Source organism: Rosa rugosa, chromosome 3, assembly GCF_958449725.1.
Source record: "Rosa rugosa chromosome 3, drRosRugo1.1, whole genome shotgun sequence".
Taxonomy (NCBI): Eukaryota; Viridiplantae; Streptophyta; class Magnoliopsida; order Rosales; family Rosaceae; genus Rosa; species Rosa rugosa.
In genome coordinates, this window is record NC_084822.1 from 52,881,400 (window position 1) to 52,903,683 (window position 22,284).

Here is a 22,284-nt window from a genome sequence, read left to right on the forward strand (position 1 = left end):
GATACTTGCACAGGTTCAGGACCACAGGACCACCTACAGATGAACTTCAGCTCTCTTTTGGATATTGATCGATTCAATTAAGTACCAAATCCTTAATTGATTCTAGATTACCTCTGTGGATTTGACTAATTATAATCATTAGGTCAGCTTTACTCAATTACTCTGGAGTCTGCAGGTACCTATATAATTAAGGCTGCAACAAAATGAATGGTAAACTTTGGCATTTCTATGACCAATCACTATGAATCACTAATCATTTTAGCTGTAATTCAGATAACTGTACTAACATCAGTATACGGCCTTAATCCGGGGTGTTCTATAATGCTATCATTAGTTGTTAGATTAGCTCGCAAACGTGTAGTTACTAATTTAACGGTTACCGATTATTGAAATTCAATATTTCAAAGTTTTATAAAATGTTCTCTTTAATCCAACTTCAAAACTTATGAATTACTCCTTGAACAAGTTAGAATTTGATTTTTTTTTAGGCTGCTGATGATAATTAAGGGAACATCTGTTAGGCTTAATAAAGAAAGAATTTAGAGAGGACAAGTGAAGCCCATGCAAATGATTTGAGCACATGAACAATGCCCAACATCTCTTTTAGTTTATTGAGTTAGCCCAAATAGAATAAACTCAAGCCTGGAAAATCACACTTCCCCTCATTTTAAATTTGTATGAAACGACACACACACCACCATCCATGATAGCAATACATTTCCCGGAGGAAGCTAGAGAATTAAAACACAGAATACAATGCACAATATTAGGCATAATCCAAGACCATTATCAGAGAGCTTTATCATACAAGTAAGGAGTGAAGAAGAAGCTGCCTCTCCCAAGTTGAATTTGTCTGCAATGAAAATCTTCAATCGTTTCCGAAAAATTATAATGAAACTTCTGTTTTCCATCCCCTCACCATCAGCAACTACACAGCATGGAATGAGTAGCAGTACTCCCAGGAAAAGAAACAGCACTAGCTGTGACAGATTTGAGCCCCCAAAGACTTCATGCAGTTCGTATTACTCTTCTCATTCGCATTACAACGAGGCCATCTCTGACTGCATCGAGTTCTTTAACAAGTCTAGCCAAGAGGATCATGAAGCCGGAGGGATGATTTCGGATGATCCAGATCAGTCCGGCTGCCATATGGTTTGATATACATACATGCGCGCTTCACGTACATTTTGGATTATTCTGTTTTGCTTCACTTTTATTCTCAATACAGGTGTGATCTTTGCTCTTTTTTTTTGTTTCAACTTTCAAGCGCATGTATATTATACATGTGGCTGCTGGTGAATGCAACTATAGGATGCCTACTGCGTTTGGTCCTGGTATTAATTAATCTGTTGATTTTCTATTTTCGGTTACATCAATGGTGGGATTTTGGACCTACAACATATAAGAGATCGAGGCTCTACATTTGCCCCATCTTGTACATTATTGAGAAAACGACCTTGATACAACACACATTATATATCTTGTTCAAATGCATGCATTGCTTTTGTTTGAGATAGATCAGTTACTACTTTCTAAGGCTGCTAGAATTCTTATATATTGAAGACGTTTCATGAAAACCCACTTGGTTTGAACATGTTAACTGTTCTTTCTTCTTAACTTTGAGACACAGAGAGATGCTAAGATACGAGACAAGCTAGTGTACTGGTGGGTATGAGATACCCTCATTTACAACTATTTGAACAAAAATTTACAAGTTTTTGAACCAAAATTACAACATTGAGAACAAAAGTTACCATATTCATTTACACTATTTACATATAGTTATACAAAAATTACAACATTGACAACGAATTTGTTCAAAAGCTTGTAAAAATGTCGTAAGAGGTGTAATTACCATTATTAGAACTAAGATTACAACATTGACAACGAATTTATTCAAAAACTTGTAAAATGTCGTAAGAGGTGTAATTACCATTATTAGAACTAAGATTACACAAAGTAGGACTCAAATTACAACTTTGACAACAAAATTTGTTCTCACTTTTGTAAATATGGGTATGAGATACCCACCACTACACTAGAATTTCCCCTAAGATACACATTAGATTGCAAGTTGCGTTCATTTGAAATAATTTTATTGTAAAAAAAAAACTAACTATTAGTTCAATGATGTTTATCTCGTCAATGTTGATTAGTTTGATCTTGCGATCAAAAAGAAAAAGCAATTACCTACCACAGAGAATAATGAAGAGAACAAAGACAAAGTAATTTATTAGGTAAGCTCTTTAAAGTTTAATCAAATGACTGTTCATGAACATTTGATACCACTACTATTACAATGTCATCTTATCCCGAGCCAAACTTCACTAGCATATTGAAACTGAAACTAAGATCGATACAAAGGGACAATTATACAAAACATTGAGAGAGAAAAGAGTTGGCATTATTATTGGAACCAAGAAGAAAACGTATGCATAGATATATATTCGAAAGGCCAAATTGCAACACTCAAGCATAGGCTACTGGATGGCTTCCTTTCTTCTTCGAAAAGATACCTGCTATTAGAGGAATCAATGGCTTCTTTTTCTTCTTCTTAATTGATGATGAATGCCTTTCCAATTTCTCAACATCAGCACCACCTTGTGGAATCATTACTTTAGCCACAGAAGGTGGGTGTGCAAATGTCACATATCTCTTCTTTTGGAATTCAAGTCCTTCATCATCCATGTCAGCTACATTGTTTCTTCGTGTGCTGTTTTTGCTTTCAATTTTGGCTGAACGATCGTCTTCAACAATCTTAACGTCTTCAATGTCATCAGATTCTATAAAGTGTTTGTCATATTCCCTCTCCTTGAGTTGCTGCAGCTCTCGCTTCGTCCGATCAAGCTCTTGTTTCAGAGAAGAAAGGCAAGTTTCCATTAGCTCACTTTCTTGTTTGGCTTTTTGGAGGTTCTGCTTTGTCTCCTCTAGCTCAGCTGTTACAGTTCCAACTTTCGATGTGCCATGCCCATTTTCACTTGCTCCATCCTGCAACTATGAATGTACAAAAGCATTGAGGACGTATTAGTATATGAATTAAATTAAATGGAATATGATTCAACAGAGAATTATTTTATTATCTTTTGGAAAATGGATCATATATTTATGATGCAACCAGTAAAAGAATAAAGGGTGTACTAATTGATGCTTAACCTTGCTTGCTTGCGATCTCTCCTTCCAAAGTCTTTTAAACTAGACATATTTTAAATGATGAGATGAACTTGAGAGCATTAGCATAGATAACTTTGCATCTCTTCATTTGAAAGCCAATATGATTAGATCAGAATAGACTATATTCCCCAATAAAGCTGGTTAACGAAGTAGGCCTAGTGAAGATTTCAAATATTCTTCAATCAAACTATGTTTGATAGGACGCATGCACTATTCAATATATAGTAGTGATATAATTACTTTGTTGCTTCTATATATTCCATCAGACATTAACAAAGACTTGAAGCTAATTAATTAATCAACAACCAAGTACACACAACTCAGCTATATATATGTAGGAAAACTTATACTCAGCTGCAACCTGCAAGCAAGCATAAATCTGACAGTACTTTTCCTAGCAGGACCAATACAACTAGTAGAGGATAAATTACTAATTACCGAGTCGGAATTCTTTTCTATGAGATTGGGCATTGGCCTTGTCTCAAAAGAGTTTCTACTTTCTAGAGTTGGTTCTGGTTACTCTGGGAAGATGTTAATTTGGGGTAAAACACGTACAGAGTGGTAGTTTATGCTTATTTACCTCAAACCAAATTAATCTTGAATGAAGTGAAAACAACGATACTTAATTATATTATGGATATGTGATGAACAATGAAAAAAGGTAGGTGGTAGAGAGAGACCTGTTTGAGCTTGGTGGCATAAACCTCTCCGGCGAGAACTCTTTCACCGAACAGTGCAACAGCTTCCTTCACTGACCGGAACGGTTGCCTTGTATCGATCTCCGCCCTCTTCATCATCTTCACACCAATAGTTCACTCTTAAGGCTGGCCGGTGCACTATCCGATTAATTAATGAAAATGAATACGAGGATACATGTCCTAATTTTGTTTTGGAACATATAAAGAGAGAGAGGGATCGGATTATTGATGATTAGAACAAAGAGTGACAAGTGAAAGAGAGAGCTATAGAGCCTTGTATTATAAATGAGGAGGAGGTGAGGAAGGCAAGGATAGGGACGGGGAAGTTTGAATTCGTTTCTTCGCGTCCACTTCACTAGAATTCTGTTAATATTTGGTTTGTGTGTATGTGAAGGCGGTAGAGGTGGTGGGTGGCAGGTCTTGCTCTTTGCCTAAAGAGAGGGACGCTTCGCCTATAACCAACTCAAAAAACAAAGAAACAAATCCCCCACCAAATGGCAAATTGCAATTTGGTATCATGTGTCACACTCCCTAATCCCTCCATAGCATTACCCTAGTGAATACTCTTTTTTTTTTTTTTTTTTTCAGTTTTTTCTAACATCCAATTGTATCTTTAATATTTCGACGTATCAACCATAAATTCCGCATGTAATTACCATATTTAAATCGAAAAGTCGAGAGCCCACAAAAACACATACAATTTTACCCTCGCTAGGCTTTCATTGTATTTGGCGTCAACATGCCTTCCTCTTCTTAATCTATCAAAAATCACAACAAGTTGTTATAGAAACGTAACACTCGAACCTAAAAAATTGAAGACTCGCATAGACCAAAGCCGCCGCCGTCGGATTTGGTCACCAATCTCAGCACGGTCCAACACAAAGAGTAGGGCTTCAAAACAACCGAACTTTACTAAAACCCATAGAACTTGGCCCACGTGCAGGATATATTCTTCTTCAGTTCAAATCACCATGGAAGTACCGCTACATTACCAACGTCACTCTAACCGTTAAGATATACCAGTTTCATCAGAATTTCAAAGTAAGAATCATTAATACGTGAAGGAGGGGGGATTACATTTTGTGATAAGAATCATCTATCAGTGTCACTAATAAACTCTTGCTCTAGGAGTTTTCTCAGCCAACAACCATTTTGTGTTTTACAAAGATTGATTCCATGGAAATCTAAAACAGGAAATTGCTGGCGGTCCATATCCATAATGCGCATACATATTTGGATATGCTTAAAAATAGTGAAAAAAATATCACTATCAAATTGACCTAACGACACCAATCCCACTTTGAATCTTCCGCCCAACCCAAGCCTCCGTCCAAACAACGACCAGTTCCAGTTAGGTGGTTACTTCGTAACTGTAGCTAAAACCACGTCGTTTTGGTTTTCAATTTTTCATAAAAATATTAAATGTTAAGGATCCTGATACTGTTGGGGAACTTTGCCAGTTGCCATCGAGAAATAAAGACCAACGCCATGAACATCTCTCACTCTCTTCGTCGTCTCCTCATCTTTTTACTACTCTTTTTTTCTCTTAGATCTCAACGTAACCGTAACCGTTATTCAACCAACTAAACAATGTCAGTTACAGCTGCCACGTCACCGTCGGTCGGATCCTTCCACCCATGTCGCCGATCAACGAGGCCGGCGGCCCTCCCTCGATTCAGGATCAGCGTCCGATCTACTGCCGTTTCTGTCACTCCTCTGGTGACTGAGTTACGCAAGGACTGTGCAACTCCTCTGCCCCTGCTGCGCCACGTGGCGGACGCCATGGCCGCCGACATGCGCGCTGGTCTCGCCGTGGAAGGCGGGAGTGATCTCAAGATGATACTCAGCTACGTTGATAGCCTCCCGACTGGGTAATGATTCTCTGCGACGCCATCTTGAACTGAATATTGAGTCTTTGTGTGTTGGGTTGACTTTCTGTGACCTTTTGGTTCTGTGTAATCATTACTGCCTAGTTTTGCTGTTTTGATTTTGTTTACTGTTTTAAACTGTGATCAAGGTATAACTCTTATGATAGCATTTCATTTCTACTGGTACTGGTGTAAAGGCTTTTACTTGTTTGCTTAAAGAGGACATTAACCCCAAGCAAGTAAACAGAGCACGTTATTTTTTTTTTTTTTTCTTTCAATTTATGTGTTTTTGATGTGTTTTGGATGGAAGGAATGAGAAGGGCTTGTTTTATGCATTGGATCTTGGAGGCACGAACTTCAGGGTGCTGAGAGTACAACTAGGAGGCAAGGAAGGGCGTGTGATCGCCACTGAATTCGACCAAGTTCCGATCCCCAAGGATCTTATGTTTGGCACTTCCGAGGTCTGTGCTTTGCTTGCTTCAACAATAATTTAATTAGTACAAAGAATGTTAATTTTGGTCGCCAACATCTATATGCATGTGTTGTAACAAATTTGATTCTTGGCATTTCAGGAACTATTTGATTTTATTGCTTCTGGATTGGCAAAATTTGCACAAAATGAGGGTAACAAGTTTCACCTCCCAACTGGTACGAAGAGAGAGATTGGATTCACATTTTCATTCCCTGTGAAGCAGACCTCAGTTGACTCTGGCATACTAATTAAATGGACAAAGGGCTTTTCTGTCTCTGGAACGGTTTGTATCTTGTTCTTCGTTGGATTCATATGAGACATTACAATAGGTCTTAACTTGGCGTTTTCTGTTGAATGTAATCTGGATGTTCTAACTTGCTATTTACAGGCAGGAAGAGATGTAGTTGCTTGTTTGAATGAGGCTATGGAAAGGCTAGGATTAGATATGCGTGTGTCTGCCCTGGTATGCTTGTTTGAATGATGCTACTTAATCCTACTTAATGCTTACAAGGCCAATGTGATAATGATGAGTGAATATAAATTCTACTAGGTTAATGATGCTGTTGGAACATTAGCTGGAGCAAGATACTGGGATGATGACGTCATGGTTGCTATCATTTTAGGCACTGGAACCAATGCTTGCTATGTTGAGCGCGTTGATGCAATTCCTAAACTACAGGATCATGCGTCTTCTTCTGGCTCAACGGTGTGTAAAACATTCCCCAACTTTCCTCTTTTCTGTATTGACTTGGCCTAATTTCATTGATCAATCTTTCCAAAATGACCTTGTTCAGATTATTAACACCGAGTGGGGAGCATTCTCAAAAGGTCTTCCTTTAACCGAATTTGATAGAGATATGGATGCTGCTAGCATCAACCCCGGTGAGCAGGTATATATGCCTTCTGTTTCTATTGTTAGTATTTGTTTTCTTTATCATGACATGTGCTAGTATCAAACAGGTCAGACACTTATTACTTGTTGCTCATATTTGATCTTTTTCAGATCTTTGAGAAAACAATCTCTGGAATGTATCTTGGTGAAATTGTAAGAAGAGTACTACTGAAGATGGCTCAAGCAGACGAGCTTTTTGGTGATTCTATCCTAGAAAAACTATCAACACCTTTTGTTCTCAGGTAACATAAATTTCCATTGTAAATGATTTGAATTCTTAGAAATTTAGTCCCTTACTTTGCTGAAGTATGTCCTGAACTGAGTGTTACAGGACCCCAGATCTTTGTGCGATGCAGCAGGATACGTCTGATGATCTTCAAGATGTTGGATCAATCCTATACAATGTAGCAGGGGTAAACTCTTGATGTTGTTCACCTTTTGAAATTCAGCCAATATAGTTCATATATTATATTCAATGCATCAATACATGTTTTGAAATAAATGGTTCCTATATCTGATTCAATTTATCAACACAGATTCAAGCTTTCAATGTCATTTTCTTACTAAAAAAAATTTGTTTCTCCAAAAATATGATTAGGTCGAGTCCAATCCAAGTGCAAGAAAGATTGTGGTGGAGGTATGTGACACCATTGTGAAGCGAGGCGGGCGCTTAGCTGGTGCAGGAATAGTAGGGATACTGCAAAAGATGGAGGAGGATTCGAAAGGTGTCATCTTTGGCAAGAGAACAGTTGTCGCCATGGATGGAGGCTTGTATGAGAACTACCCTCAATACAGAACATATCTCAGTGAGGCTGTCACCGAGCTTCTAGGGGATGATAGTGCAAAGAATGTCGTGATAGAGCATTCAAAAGATGGGTCTGGTATAGGGGCTGCTCTTTTGGCGGCTGCAAATTCCAAGTATCATAGCTATGACTCTTAGGGCAGGACAACATTGTTGAAGGACCAACAAGGTATTGTACTACCATGTAATTAGTCTCTGATGATTAGGGTTGTATGTAATTTGATTGGGGAATAAGGTAAGTGAATAAGAAGATGAGAATTTAGGATTCGCTTCAGAATTGTAATTTCCGGCAGTAGCCTGTATAAGTTGTGAGACTATGATGCACCATTGATCCGTATGGTGCAATTTTTGTCATTCATTTGATGCCACGAAATACTATGAAAGTAGTTTCTGATTATAAAGTAAATAACTAAATATCTGTCTGTAAATTTGTGTTTAGTAAAATGTCCTCTCCTACACCTTCTCTCTATAACAGAGGCAAAAAAAAGAGATAGGTTTTTTTTTTTTTACTGTGTTAAAGGGAATCCAAAGGCTTCTTAGGTCCAAGATAAAATCATTCGGCGCATGTGAAATGCTCCAACTGTGCATTGCAGCACAGTGTTTGGCCACTTTGACAACTTCGGGGTTCGAACCTAGGTTGGGGAGCACACCCAACTAGGCAAGAACCACTAAGCCACTTGCAGTAATTGAGGAGAAATAGTTATTGAAGCCTGAAATGAGAGGATACGTGTCATACTAATATAGTGGTTCAGCTTTTTAATACAAGATTTGCTTAGGTGCTACATATTTTGGGTACTGTTGTCGGACCAATGGATCGATCTGACCAGCGAATGATAAGAAGTAGTGCATGCCGCTATATGTAATTGTGTTTCGTTGGGTCATGCTTCTATTGGCGAATGACTTTTATAGGGCTCTGATTGCCTGACCCAAGATTTTCCCAAAGTCGAGATGAAAGTCAAAGTAAGTTTTTAGAGTCTTCAGTACACGGCGTGAAGATACACGCACCGCTGAGATTGGACGGTTTTGAGTGATAAATAACGAACCCCACATATAGACGGCTGAGATTGCATATTTGGTGTATGTGGACTTGCACCGCCGTGTATAGAAATTTTTTTTTTTTTCTTTTAGTGAAAAAAGTCAACATAATTGTGATTCGCTGGATCTGTTTGTATCATATTATGGTGTGACTCACTTTTACCAGTCCCCGTGATTAAAACTGGCCGTCAGATATATGTTGACCAATGCTTCAACGGCGACAAGTCACAGCACGCAGTTCTATCGATTTGTATTCTTCAATCTTTCTCTTTACCTCGGAGCTACGACTCACCGGCACAACGAAACGACATCGCAGCAACGTTAGCAAAATTTGTTCCGAAAGCTTTGGGGCCTCCTCCGCTTCTGTTCATTTCTCTCTAAATCTTCGTCTTCAACAACAATGGTACTCCTCCCATGATCACTTTTTCTATTTTGGAATTTGAATCCGTGTTCGATTTCAAACCCTGACCCTGTCCCTGATCATCTTAAATCTTTCTTTCATCGTTGTTACAGATCCGGTTCATCTTGTTACAGAACCGGCAGGGCAAGACCCGTTTAGCTAAGTACTACGTTCCTCTCGAGGATTCCGAGAAGCACAAGGTCGAGTACGAGGTAAACAACTTTCCCTAATTTCGGCTTCTTTTTTTTTTTTTCTGAACAAAATGTTCAAAGGGTTTCTGAAATGGATGCAGGTTCATCGTTTGGTGGTCAACAGAGATCCCAAGTTCACCAATTTCGTTGAGGTTATAATTTCTTTTTTGCCTTTGAATTTTGTTCATCTGAACCAAGAATTGAAAAGCTTGAAAGTTGTGTGAGAATTGAGAACCTAGTTTATTGTAATTCAGCTGATTGTTATAATAACATGTTGTTGTAGTTCCGCACACACAAGGTGATCTACAGGCGATATGCCGGGTTGTTTTTCTCACTTTGTGTTGATATAACTGATAATGAGCTGGCCTATTTGGAATGCATTCATCTATTCGTCGAGATTTTGGATCATTTCTTCAGCAACGTTTGCGAGCTTGATTTGGTCTTCAACTTTCACAAGGTATGCTGCTGATCATCAATTTTTTTTTTTTTTTTCCTGTTAGTTACCGAGTGATACTCACTCGCGGCATTAGTATCAGTCACTGCACTTACTGGTTACTGGTGGCAATTGAGGGCTCTTGTAATGAGAATAGTGGTTAACTGGTTATTAAAGAATTTAATTAGGTTAGTCAGTTGATAGCAAATGTTAGTGATTTGTTGTTCTGGTGAGATTGCCTGCTTGTGCATAGAACCTCTATAAACAGACAAAGTTGTTTGTCAATGATAATCTGTGTTTCTTAGAAGTTTTACCATTTCGGACTGCTAGTTAGCTTTCTTTTGTTTTCTCCTTGTACATTAATTATCTTTAACATTTTCTTGTATGCAGGTCTATCTGATACTTGACGAGTTCATTCTTGCTGGAGAGCTCCAAGAAACAAGCAAGAAGGTGAGAATATCTATGAATTTCATACTTCTATATATTTATTTATTTTTGTCTAAATGCACTGACTATAGTTAGTCAATATGGCTTTACTTTCTTCTGATGGGGTCTTGTAGGCCTGTTGTTTTGTGTTATTCATTTTGGGGATGCTCGACCTTTTCCCTTGAGAGAGATTGTCTACCTTCAACGTTTCAATTTTTGAATGCTGATGTATTGTGAAACCTATGTATGTGTCTGCATTGCATGAAACAAAGTCCACATGTCAATGGATATGTTTAGTTGCAATTTCATCATAGCAATTCAAGTGCTCGTTCCTGTTTCTCTGGCCTTGTTTTGAGTACGACAATGAGAAATAAAAGATTCAGTCTTGTGTTTCAGAATGTTTTGCCGGGCGACTCATTTTGTGTCACTGTCATGAGCTTGCTTTTGTGCTTGTATTATTCATTGCTCCGCGATGTACTCAGTAACCTCTGTACAACTCTGTGTCTGGTATATCATTGTTGCAATACAAGTGTATAACATTAATCTGTCTTGATTTGCAGGCGATTATAGAGAGAATGGGGGAACTGGAAAAGCTGGAGTGAAGTTTGTATTTATCCTCTCGAGACAAGATTTTTGGATTGCAATATGTTTCTTTGTTTCTGCTGATTGTAGCACTTAATTGCGCACTACCATTCCTTGTGTCAATTCTTCTTGTATAATAAAAGTTAATGAACTAGAACATGTCTCTTTTTTCTTATCTCCTTTGTTCCTGGCTTTCCCCCTATTTCCCATTTGTGGTTGTAACTTCTTTTTTCTTCCCAAAATACATATTGAAGGCATATACAAGACCAAGGTGAATTGCAAAATTTTCAGTTTTGTAGTTCTGAGTATGTAATCTTGTACTTATGGGAATGTGAAACAAAGTGTAGTGTACTGTTTCTGAAACTGATCAAGCTTTCCTGGGTTATTTTTAATGGATCTGGGCAATGGAAGATTACTCCTTTCTGATAGTATGTATGAATTAGCCAAAAATATAAAAAGTTTGTATGTAGGTCTAAGTATGTCTTGAGGATAATTTCATATAATAAGCAAAGGGGGAAGATAAAATTAACCTTTCTATTATGATGAACAATATTCTTCAAATATGTTTGCACAACACGTTGTTGCCTACCATCCTAATGCCGCAGCAGCGCAGCTGATCTAACTATGGAGCAAATGCAGGGTTACCATATCCCTAAATAATGTTCAGTTCTTATTGAGTCAAGTCACCACAAAGTCGAGCAGCAAGTCCCACTCCCACGTCTGAAGAGAAGAAAAGAATTAAATAAATGCATTTACCAGCAACTTTCCCATAGATCATCTCTTATCACTACTTATCAGAGGCGCTCATTGCAGAGCAACTGCAATGGCAGTGCACTCGCAGCACGGTACCCGCCTACAGACTCCTCATACACAGATGGCAGATGGTGGTCTGACCGTTTTACCCTGTCGGGAGGAAAAGAAGTGACTGCCATTTGTTGCTGCTGATGATGAGTTAGTGGTGCATACTTGGGACCAACTAGTTCAAGTGTTGAAGGGGAAGGAGAAAGGAGAGCTTGGCCACATTGAATCAGTGTACAGTTCTCCTGCTTTATATTTTGCCAGCTCGGAGAGGGAGCTGTGGCTGCCAGAGTTCCCGCTGGCCTGTACTGAGCCGCGAACCGAGCTGCCCAAAGCCTTTGCTGTTGCTGCTGCAGATGTAATTGTTGTTGCTGATGCTGCTGCAGATGAAATTGTTGTTGCTGTTGCTGCTGCAGATGTAATTTTTGCTGTTGTGTTGGTTGTTTTGTCAAGGCTGTGGCATTTGCTTGAGAACTACAGAATGGGTTGCCATATGAAGGTAGCAGCTGGCCCTACATTCAGTATCATTTCGCAAATTGCAGTTATAACGTGAAATATTTTTGACCAATATTACGATAAATAATAATTAGTTCTATTAGCTTCCTATCCAGTCAATAACAATAGCTCTATTAGTTCTAGGTGCACAACAGATTCAATCTTGGTTGTATAAAATAAAAAAGAAACAACTTTTATGCTGAATAAAATACAAAGATATAGTAGAAGGAGAAAGACAAGAATACAATAGAAGGAGAACTACACTACCTGCTGTGCCACTGGTGGGTGACTGTCAAGGGAAGCAGAAGAGTTGTAGCGAGACCGGGTCAAAGGGAAAGGAATGAAATTGTGATGCTGCACAGGAGAATGAAGATAAGGAACTTGGGCTTCTGACGACGGCTCCATCGCATATCTACCTCTACTAAAACTATCATTATTTTCTGAGCTACCACCTCCAGCTGACAATGAAAGGAAATCAAAAATCTGCAGGAAACAAGAGATCACTAAGAAGTGAGAACAGCATAAGCCATAAACCTATGGCAGTTACAGTATCAAGCTTTACCTGTTTTGGTGATGTGTGTGCCCCAGATGCCAAAGTATACGATGGCTGATCTAGATGGAGCTTCTTGTGCTGAAGAATACCGTTCTTAGCTTCATTTGGAACTTTTTCAGCAGTAGAGATTCTTATGCTACTGCTGGAAACAACCTCATTGAAACCACTTTTAACATTAGTATAGGTATTAACTCCCAAAAAAGCCCCTTGTTCGGATCCTTCATGTGCTCTCATTTGACTAGGTTGTAGCAGTAACTGATCTTTGCTGTCAGAGCTTTTTAGAGACTGGATCAAATGACTTATATAGACATGAGCTGCACATTTCTTACACGATCTTGTACCATTGACAACTTTCGTAACCTGTATAGTTTGTATTCAGTCGCTTGACATGGTATAAACATTTGTGAAGGAATGGCTAGCACTTGGAATCATCCACACATTAAAATTTATCTTCACCTTTGCAAAAGAAGAACCATTTTGGATTGATGCTCTGGAGGTCGACAAAACAGCATCCATCCAGGGAGGCATTGTAGCAGCAGGGCTCCTAAGATGGCCAAAAGTGAGCAAGTACAGAGAACAGAAAACTCGTCCAGAAATGTGTAAAATAATAAGAAAAGAATATTACTGCAAAAGTGGACTATCACTCTTAGCACCATGTGAGACATTTGAAGCCAATCCAGGCCACAATCCTGAACCTTAAATAAAAGAGCCAATATCAAGTCAATTTCAAGAAACTGATAGGCACTAATGAGATAACACATTTCACAACAAAAGTGAACATTCCAGCATTGTAGAGAATCTGAAGTCTGATCAAGCAAGAATTATACCTTTCTTCCTGGATTCCTGGAGCATATCATGTTTTTGAACTTGACTCCCAATGTTCGTGCCCTGAAGAGTAATTCATATCTCAAGATCAGAGCATGCTCATCCTATTGGTATTCAACTTACACGTTACATTGCGTGTTATGCTTACCAGCTCCACTGCAATTTCTGGTTTTCTACTGAAAACTGAGGTCAGCTGTTGCACTGTCTGCGTTAACCTGCTGGAGATTAGAAAATGATAAGGATTAAACAGAACAGACAAAAGACAGAAGCTGGAATTAATTTGAAAAATACCCACCGACTATCCAGGCTTAACTCGGATGGATCACGGAAGTTGACAGCAGCATTGCTGAAATGCTTTTCATTGCACTGTTCAACCTTAGCTGACAAGGAAGAAATGTTTATTTGATTATGAGAGACGTTATTATTCGAGTCTATACAGAGTTTGCCACTGTTGGGAAATTCAGGCTGATAATGAGTACTGGGATTGTTCAATAAATCAACTTGATCAGTTCCTTTAGTGAATCCTTCTACGTAAGATGGACTGGTGGAGCTGGTAGCTCTACAGGGGAAAACTGGATCCAATTTGATGTCTCCAACTGCAGTAGCCAATAGCAGCATATAAATTATCAGTTACCAAAATAGCAGAAATATAGAAAGAACATTGCTGAACAGAGAACAATGAACCAAACCTTCAACTGCAGGCGCAGGACTGTTCTTTGACTCTGGCAAAGCTGAAGCATTTGCATCTAAAGTTTCAGATTCTACTTTGCCATTACCATTTGCTTCATTGTTGGGGAACACCAATCCAGCCAAAGCATACAAGGTCTCCACAACTTCTTCCTCATCTTTTGTGATAGGCCCAGAAACAGTCTTTTTAGGGGATCTATCTCCTTGTTTCTTCATAAGCAAGTTCAAATATATGTATCAAAGTGCTGAATGGAAAAGAGGAACGTAAAAAAATGTTGATATAACAGATTGAGATGGAATACCAAGCATGGCTTCTTTACGCCATCGCAGTTGAGAGACTCAGTGCCACTCAGTAGCTTCCTTGAATTTGATAAAGACGGAGATGTAGATTGACGATGGCGCTTCTTCATTGCTGCAGGTGGAAAATAAAAAAATTTAAAAGCCCAAGACAAAGAGACACCAATACGATAAAATATAACAACACAATCCAAAAGCTCCAGAATCATAGAAAGCTAGTTTCTTTATCCCTTTTGGAAAAGTGAACCAAAGAATAGAAGGAAGCAAAAACCTAAAAGTGAATATAATTAAAATCTCAAAGTATCAATGCGCCATAAAAGTGGCAGCACCCAACAAAAAAAAAAAAAAAAAAAAAAACAGACAGAACCTTGCGTCCCGAAAAAGAAAGAAAAAGCAAAAGGTCAAGTTTTGCTTCACTTGTAATCCAGAATTAATTCAAACACGAAACTAAACAAGAACAACCCACCAAATTTAAAATACCAATAATAATCAAACGTAAATTACTAACCCAAAAAAAAAAACCCAGATACCTGAACGCAGTTTCCGAGGCACAGAGGGTAGATGAACGCCATTGCAGTCACCCATAGACTGCGAAAAAAAATTTCAGTCTTTCATCATGTAAGAAAGAGTGAAAACAGAGACAATGAAATAGTAGTTGCTTCATTCACAGTGACCAACCAACCTTTGTGGGTAGCTTAATTCTCTTACTGGGAAGCTCCTCATCTTCTCTATCAGACACATCATCACAACCCATTTCTAAGCTCGAACAAGTCGCTCCTCTACCAATAGTACTCAATTTCCTAATCCTCTCCTTCTTCGATTTCTCAAGCAGCACAAAGTCGCCAGCAGCAGCTTCAAAAACCGAAAAAAGAAGAAGAAGAAGAAGAAAGGTGATGGACATGGCCTCTTATCAGAAACACACAAGAAGAAGACTACACAGATAAAGACAAGTGCCATAAAAACCTCTTGTTTTCTCTGCAGGCAAAACTCCAACAAGGAAAACTCCTCGGAATTTGTTTTCTTCTTTATATGAATTGGACAAATAAAAACAATTAAGGATGTAAAATAAGAATGAGGCCGGGAAGAAATTTATTTATTTAATTTTACCGGAGAAGAGCTTGTGTCCAGAGGATTGCTTAAACCGAATGGCTCGTCCTCGTCCACGTCGAGCTACCTGCTTGTCCATTTGTGAACGATGATCATTTGCAGAATGGATGTCCAGCTGAATCGAAACCCAGAAATGAGGCTCAGATGCAAGAGGGAGAGAGAAAAGGAGAGAGAGAGAGTTGTTCGTTGTGTTTGTTTCCTTTTTTCTTCTTCTTCTTCTTCTTCTTCTTTTTGTGTGGGTGTGTAGTACTAGTAGTTATTTACCGAAAAGGTCGCCTGAAAGAAAACCGGAAAAAGTGGGTATGGGTTTTCTTTTTCTTCCAAAGAAAGAGAGAAAATTCAATTTTCGTTGCCGGGTATCTCTCCCAGACAGAGTGGGTTTAGACTCGGAGTCGCCGGAGATCAAAACCAGAGAGAGATAAAAGCAAAAGCTGAAATGGAATCAGGTTCTTTGGACCTTTGATAATCACAAAAGGCACAGATAGCGTGACTCGCTCTCTCTGTAAAAAAAAAAATGGGAAAAAGAAAGTTGAAAGGAAAAAAGAAAAATAGTGTTGCAATGGAAGACGAAGAAGAAGAAGAAGAAGCCGCCACCCGTGATATAATGTGGAAAAATTGGAAAAGAATTAATGCTTGAATCTCGTGGAATTCAATTCACCAAACCATTTTTTCCATCCTTCCTCCACTCAAATCCAACAGTCAAAATCATCAATACTCAAAAAAAAAAAAACCAAACAAATTCGAAGCAAGACGTACGTCAATGCAAATTTGTACCTATAAAGAAATTGAACTACGGGGTCGCTTCCGAAAAGCTGACGCTTCCAATTTCAGAAAGCTACTCATTTTTTCAGAGACGAAATTACGACTCTGCTGCAACACTGAGCCTCTATCTATATGAAGTAAATGAAGCAGAAAAAGCGAGAGGAGCACAAACGCTCGGGAAAGACGGAAAGACCGAAGCTTTTGTGCTCCCGATTAAATGCCCGCGATCACTTTCTCCCCTCGTCACGTCATTATGCCCGGACGTAGTCCTACTACGCTCTGCAGGTTCACTCAGAGCACAAGTCATGCCCCGTGGCGCCAACGGCGAGTGATTTGCCTCGTGGCAAGCCGACTAGATTTGTGTACGGAAATAGGTGGCTGCTTTAGTCTGAACCGTCCCACTCCGGCGAATCATATAACCCAGAAATGTACGTGTACTGTTTTGCCTAAATGGATTTGGAAAGCGATGCGTACACGCTGTAAGATGGTGTGGGAGGAGTGGACTTTAGTTTAGCGGGAGAGTGAAATGTCTCCACGCGCCATCCCGGAGCGTGGAGTGGAGTGTGGAGCGACACTAAAAAGGGAGGGAGCTACGGTGGCAAGTCGGCGGTTAATTGGTTGGAGTCACCGGCGATTTCAGCGTGGGGGGATCATACAATAATTTTGGATTTATATTCTCTCTGCAAAACTGGGGGTGGCAGAGAGAGTCATGCCTGTTGCGTGAGTGAAAGTCTGTTTGTTCTTTTCCAGTGAAATTATTGGAATTGCACGTGCTCAGTTGCTCCCTTAATAAGACCATTTTGCCCTCCAACCTCTACAACCATTTACGACCGAAAATTCTCCTATGCACCGGCAATGCAAGTCAACATTCAATATGCGATCTCAGTCATTGATATTTGTAGCCAACCTTTCACTAAATAATCAAAAATTGCACTTGATGTTATCCAGTTGTCTATTCCCGTTAGTGTTCTGAATCCCTCCCGTATTTATTAGGCCTGGGAATTCAAAGCCGAGAAACCGATACCGATCCGAGCCAAAACCGATCGGCTCGGTATGAAAAGATAGTTCTCCGGCATCCCGACCCGAACTGTATCGAAAACTATGTAAACGGGTCGGCACCGATATGAGTCAAATACATACCGAATTGTCCGAGCCGAGCAGAGCCGAAACCAGATCATGACCTCTGAAGCTCCGTTGCCCGTGGCGGTTCTGTCTCGGATTGAGTCGTTGGGATTCGTGGTGAGCCATGGGTACGATTTGACGGAGACGGCGGGGGTGGTGGTGTCGTGCGCGTGGACGTGGTGGAGCTGCCATGACTGGTCTGAGACCAATTATTGAGGGTATGAACATGGGTTGATTCTTCTGCTTCTCCTTCTTCTTCATCTTCTTCTTCTTCTTCAACTAACAATTCCCACATCTCTTTGTCCGTCCCAATCCACCTCTGCACCTACAGCAGACCCACCTTCTTCCTTGCTCCAATCCACCTCTGCACCACCAACCCAGGAACCCAGTTCACGAAGTGAGTTCAACGATGAAAATGTGGAAGATCCATATCGTGAAAATGAAAATGTGGAAACCGATTTGTACCGAAACTGTACTGAACCAATCGGTTTCGGAACCAATCGGTATCCTTGATAAAATTCTGGCATCCCGAACCGATCCGAGCCCACTATAAAGTCAGTATCAATTTCGATATAGCCCCATTTCCGAGCCGAGCCGAGCCAAACCGATCCCAGACCTAGTAGTTATGACTCGTTTGTGAACTCTGTTTATTTCTTCGGTTTTATTAACGTGCCAATATATTACTGGTAGGCCATCCAATATAATGATAGAGTAATCTCTTGTAGTGACAAAGTAAAGATGAACGGTCTATCATGTACGAATAATAACCTGGTCTATCATGTAAAGATGGTCTAGTGACTCTAGTCTACTATTGTTTTTTTTTTTTTTGTCAGAATAATAACCTCGTTTAACAAACTCAAGTCTAATGTACTATTGATGCATCAATGTTGCGGCACATTTATGGAAAATGGTGGTGGTGTTATTTCGCAGAGCGATGTTGAATAATTGCATAGATGTATCAGGGTGGGCTCTGATGCTCTAACTATTGGATCAAATAACATTCAACTGTTTGGATCAATGGGCCTTACATGTAGTGGACCGCAGACTGATTCATTTTTCAAATAAACAACAAAAAGACTGATTTATTTTTGAATAAAATTGAAAAACTTTCAAATTATGATTCCAGGACAAAAGACACTACGACAGAGTTGATACCCCATTTTCATGAAATCTAAATTCAAATCAAATAATCACTGAAAAAAAAAAATTGAAATAAAGATGACGATAAAGACGGTGCTTTTAAGCTCAAGTTCAAGGGCATTTGCGTCTTCCCCCGTGAGTGGTTATATTGCCGTAGCAAGGACAAACTTCATAGTGACCGGAAGTGCCAGGTGGAACACAACCGCATCTGGCACAGCACGTCCCACATGCCCTCTTGCATAGATCTGGCCTTGACGATAAACCACACCTTACGTTACAACCTCCATCACAATCTGCGTTTGTTTGTAGATCAATTAATTAGCAAAAAGATCAAAAATACTATGTAGTTATTCTTCTCTATGATGAAAAGTAACTTGAACAATTGAGCATATGTTGCATACAGTAATTATACCTATTTTTGGGGAAATAGGGGATCCAACAGGAGGTGTGGTCACCTGAAACATATTGCACCGTTGTTCCTTTAGATTAGTGTTAAGGAGATGATAAACATGAAAAGCATGAGATGATAAACTGTAGTAAATAAAAAGAATCGCCGGACTCAAAATGTTTTACCTGAAAAGCAGAACTAACAAGTTGGAGAATGAGAAAAGAAACGAGAAGTTGGGCAATTAGAGCCTTGAACATCATCTTGGAGTCTTTAAGGGAATGAAAGTTGGGAGCTTAATTTGTGCTTGAATCTGGAATTGGGGCGTTTAGAGAGAAGACTGGTGGTGGTATTTATGGAGGAAGGTAAGGGGAGTGGTGCATTGCACTGAGACTCGTGTGAATTGCTAATGCATGGATGGTTATGATCTGTGCCATATAAGACATTGCAAATTTAATTTTACAGTAAAGCCTCTGTTGGACTTTACACGAGAAAAGTCGGTCATTCATATATAAGTACAAAGATATCTGGGTTGTCAATTATTCAAGACATAGTTGGCGTTGCACCATCAATGCTCTTTATAAGTGATGAATTTTTATTTCTCTTTCTATATTTAATTTTAGATTTTATTTTGAGATAATACATAAGTGATCATCAAGACGATGATAAACATGTTGTAAAATGAAAGCTTAAGTTCAAGGGCATTTGTGTTGGCTGCCGTGAGTCTTCATATCGCGATAGCAAGGACATTCATCATAGTTGCCGGAAGTACCGGACGGAACACAATTGCATCTGGCACAACACGTTCCACATGCCCTCTTGCATAGATTTGACCTTGATGATAATCCGCACTTTACGTTACATGCTCCATCACAATCTATGCGATTCGTGTAAAGTAGTTCATTACTTAAATAGTAACACAAACAATACTTTAATTTATGAATCAGTCTATGTCATACATAATCTAGTTAACAATACCTATTTTGAGTAACCATAAATTCCAACTGAAGAAGCAGTGACCTAAAACACGTTACATTATTGTTTTATGAGATAGTGTTGAGAAGAGAAAACATAAATAATTGTTTAAAATTGATGGAAAAATGTTACCGTTGCATCAACATCAAAATAGCAAATTGGAGGATGAGAAGAGAAACGAGAATTTGAGCAACTAGAGCCTTGAACATCATATTGGCCATTGATCTTGAACATATTATGAAATGGAAGTTGAGACTTAGTAGTACTAGAATTGAGAAAATGTGAGTTTAGTAAAACATATTTATAGAGAAAACGTCATAAAGATTATTAATTCTGAATTTAAAATCCACACATTTCATGTCAATTTAAAATCCACACATTTCATGTCAATTGCTTTTGACGGGAATTTATTATGTGGCCGTTTCAGTCATAAAAATTAAAAAGTTAATATTATGATTTTATTTTTGGGCTGAACTGGGCTCCAATTCCTAAGGAAATAGGATGGTCACAAACGGCCCATGCTGATTAATTACTGGGCCTCTGCGAAGAAGAAGAAGAAGAAGAAGAAGAACAATCATAAACATAAAGCATTTGACTGTTGATTAATTACTCCATATCCATAAACACCAGATTGACGTACAATATGAAGCAGAAATTACAAGGCTACAAGCAGTGGCCATTTTTATTGGATAAGTTAAACCTATATATGCATTTTTATTCACTCTGTAGCTCGGGCACATATATAACCAAGCTAGCTTGCTTGAAGTAGTTTTAATGTTGTTCAATTAAGGACACTTGCGTCTGCCGCCGTGGGTGGTGAGGCTAGCGTAACAGGGGCAGACGTCGTAGTTTCCAGCCGTGCCGGGAGGGACGCAGCTACAACGCTGGCAGCAAGTCCCGCATGCCCTCTTGCACAGCCGAGGCCGAGATGATAAACGACACCTCGCAGTGCACGCTCCACCGCAGTCTGTACATGTATATAACGTATAACGACATGTTGATCATCGAGGAGAATAAATATACAAGAGCAAAAAAAAAAAAAAAAAAAGAGAGACAGAGAGAGAGAGGAGACATATATACCCGTTTTATCGAGGAGTGAAGCATGTTGTGTATTGTTGTTCGCCTGCAAACATTTCAAAGCATATAAGTAAGTAATTCAAGAAATTGTATCACAAATATCTCATTAGCTAGTTGCTATATATAGCTAGCTTACCACTACTCCATCAGCCTCAACAGGACTGAAAACAAGAGGGGAAACCATCATCATCAAGAGAACCGAAACAACAACAAGCCTGGAGTTCATTACGGTCGATTGCGAAACAGTAAAGCAAACCTTTTGATAATCTTTTGCTACTTGATCTTAAAACTGATTGAGCACCTTGATTGGTTTTTGTAAACTGAGATGCATGGCTTCCCTATTTATAGGGTGCAGATGACTACTGTGGGTTTAGAGTGATGATAAGGGAGAGAAGAAGAGGGATCGGAGGGGGGGGGGGGGTTAGGTAGATAGGTCCATGCGAGGACGGGACATTCTGGAACCATGGTTTGTGGCATGTACGCGGATTTGTAATTGTTAATTAGTTACACTGATTTAGAAGCTAATAATTAATAAAAATTCAGACAAATAATGAGCAAAATATATATATGGAGGGGGCTAAGCTTCAGTGGAAGCTAGTAAAGCTAAAGCATTTGGAATCATGTGAAAGGAGTAAAGTTAACCATGCCAGCTATCTCTTGTTTTCTATGCTTTGCTTCATTGTGTGGGATTTTCCTTTACAAGTGGCTTGAGGAGGCTACCTACCTCAAACTCTATCATGGTTATCTATATCCATCTTCAACAGCAATATCATATAGTTAATCTTGTAATTCCTAAGACTAATTCATATTCTATTGATTCTCTGCTAATTAAGTTTGACTGATTTGACTGTGCTCGATGAAGCTCGTGTAGAAGCTAGTCTTTTCAGGGTCACGTAGAGGTTGCTTTCTTGCTAGCTGGTTACCAAATTAGTGACAAGCAATCATGTAATCCTCTATTTTCACTGGGGATACTCCAACATATAGGACGCGGGCAAATTCATCAATACTTGCACAAAACAAAAATCAGTGGACGAATATCTAGAATTCTAGAGGATATGATCCATAATCCATCTTCAATGGCTTGAAGAGAA

At 39.1% G+C, this 22,284-nt stretch overlaps 7 protein-coding genes across 14 annotated transcripts; 3 read left to right on the top strand and 4 right to left on the bottom strand.

Annotated features, from left to right (window-relative positions):
* The first annotated feature begins 850 nt into the window (after positions 1-850).
* On the top strand, positions 851-1,288 carry LOC133736703 (uncharacterized). Its single transcript, XM_062164295.1, has one exon. It carries the CDS (start codon positions 859-861, stop codon positions 1,156-1,158), a length of 300 nt encoding a protein of 99 aa, XP_062020279.1. The 5' UTR covers positions 851-858; the 3' UTR covers positions 1,159-1,288.
* A 978-nt stretch (positions 1,289-2,266) lies between these two features.
* LOC133739332 (WEB family protein At1g75720) lies at positions 2,267-4,303 on the bottom strand. Of its 2 annotated transcripts, none has more exons than XM_062167085.1 (2): positions 3,852-4,303; positions 2,267-2,988 (listed from the first exon to the last, which is right to left on the bottom strand). In XM_062167085.1, the coding sequence occupies exons 1-2, from the start codon at positions 3,966-3,968 to the stop codon at positions 2,470-2,472; spliced, it is 636 nt and encodes a 211-aa protein (XP_062023069.1). In that variant the 5' UTR covers positions 3,969-4,303; the 3' UTR covers positions 2,267-2,469. The 2 variants fall into 2 exon arrangements, with proteins under 2 accessions (XP_062023069.1, XP_062023068.1); XM_062167084.1 differs by having other exon boundaries at positions 2,267-2,994; positions 3,852-4,300.
* Positions 4,304-5,308: 1,005 nt separating this feature from the next.
* Positions 5,309-8,261, top strand: LOC133736832 (hexokinase-2, chloroplastic). Its single transcript, XM_062164426.1, has 9 exons — positions 5,309-5,740; positions 6,048-6,198; positions 6,310-6,492; positions 6,598-6,672; positions 6,760-6,915; positions 7,004-7,099; positions 7,213-7,343; positions 7,433-7,514; positions 7,700-8,261. The coding sequence occupies exons 1-9, from the start codon at positions 5,460-5,462 to the stop codon at positions 8,039-8,041; spliced, it is 1,497 nt and encodes a 498-aa protein (XP_062020410.1). The 5' UTR covers positions 5,309-5,459; the 3' UTR covers positions 8,042-8,261.
* Positions 8,262-9,162: 901 nt separating this feature from the next.
* Positions 9,163-11,278, top strand: LOC133736913 (AP-2 complex subunit sigma). Its single transcript, XM_062164528.1, has 6 exons — positions 9,163-9,341; positions 9,452-9,550; positions 9,631-9,681; positions 9,813-9,986; positions 10,353-10,412; positions 10,949-11,278. Exons 1-6 carry the CDS (start codon positions 9,339-9,341, stop codon positions 10,988-10,990), a joined length of 429 nt encoding a protein of 142 aa, XP_062020512.1. The 5' UTR covers positions 9,163-9,338; the 3' UTR covers positions 10,991-11,278.
* A 207-nt stretch (positions 11,279-11,485) lies between these two features.
* On the bottom strand, positions 11,486-17,231 carry LOC133736911 (uncharacterized). 7 transcript variants are annotated; one of them, XM_062164520.1, is made up of 15 exons: positions 16,507-17,231; positions 15,733-15,847; positions 15,589-15,648; positions 15,308-15,477; positions 15,156-15,213; positions 14,631-14,740; positions 14,331-14,538; positions 13,937-14,237; positions 13,790-13,859; positions 13,644-13,704; positions 13,442-13,511; positions 13,273-13,360; positions 12,826-13,176; positions 12,531-12,746; positions 11,486-12,280 (listed from the first exon to the last, which is right to left on the bottom strand). In XM_062164520.1, the coding sequence occupies exons 2-15, from the start codon at positions 15,809-15,811 to the stop codon at positions 11,765-11,767; spliced, it is 2,358 nt and encodes a 785-aa protein (XP_062020504.1). In that variant the 5' UTR covers positions 15,812-15,847; positions 16,507-17,231; the 3' UTR covers positions 11,486-11,764. The 7 variants fall into 7 exon arrangements, with proteins under 7 accessions (XP_062020504.1, XP_062020510.1, XP_062020507.1 ...); XM_062164526.1 differs by lacking the exon at positions 15,589-15,648 and having other exon boundaries at positions 16,507-17,229; XM_062164523.1 differs by lacking the exon at positions 16,507-17,231 and having other exon boundaries at positions 13,442-13,505; positions 15,733-16,471.
* Positions 17,232-18,447: 1,216 nt separating this feature from the next.
* On the bottom strand, positions 18,448-19,607 carry LOC133736916 (gibberellin-regulated protein 11-like). The gene is made up of 3 exons (XM_062164530.1): positions 19,330-19,607; positions 19,169-19,211; positions 18,448-19,049 (listed from the first exon to the last, which is right to left on the bottom strand). The coding sequence occupies exons 1-3, from the start codon at positions 19,402-19,404 to the stop codon at positions 18,868-18,870; spliced, it is 300 nt and encodes a 99-aa protein (XP_062020514.1). The 5' UTR covers positions 19,405-19,607; the 3' UTR covers positions 18,448-18,867.
* A 1,086-nt stretch (positions 19,608-20,693) lies between these two features.
* Positions 20,694-21,581, bottom strand: LOC133736915 (gibberellin-regulated protein 1-like). Its single transcript, XM_062164529.1, has 3 exons — positions 21,330-21,581; positions 21,197-21,239; positions 20,694-21,083 (listed from the first exon to the last, which is right to left on the bottom strand). Exons 1-3 carry the CDS (start codon positions 21,417-21,419, stop codon positions 20,902-20,904), a joined length of 315 nt encoding a protein of 104 aa, XP_062020513.1. The 5' UTR covers positions 21,420-21,581; the 3' UTR covers positions 20,694-20,901.
* Positions 21,582-22,284: the final 703 nt, after the last annotated feature.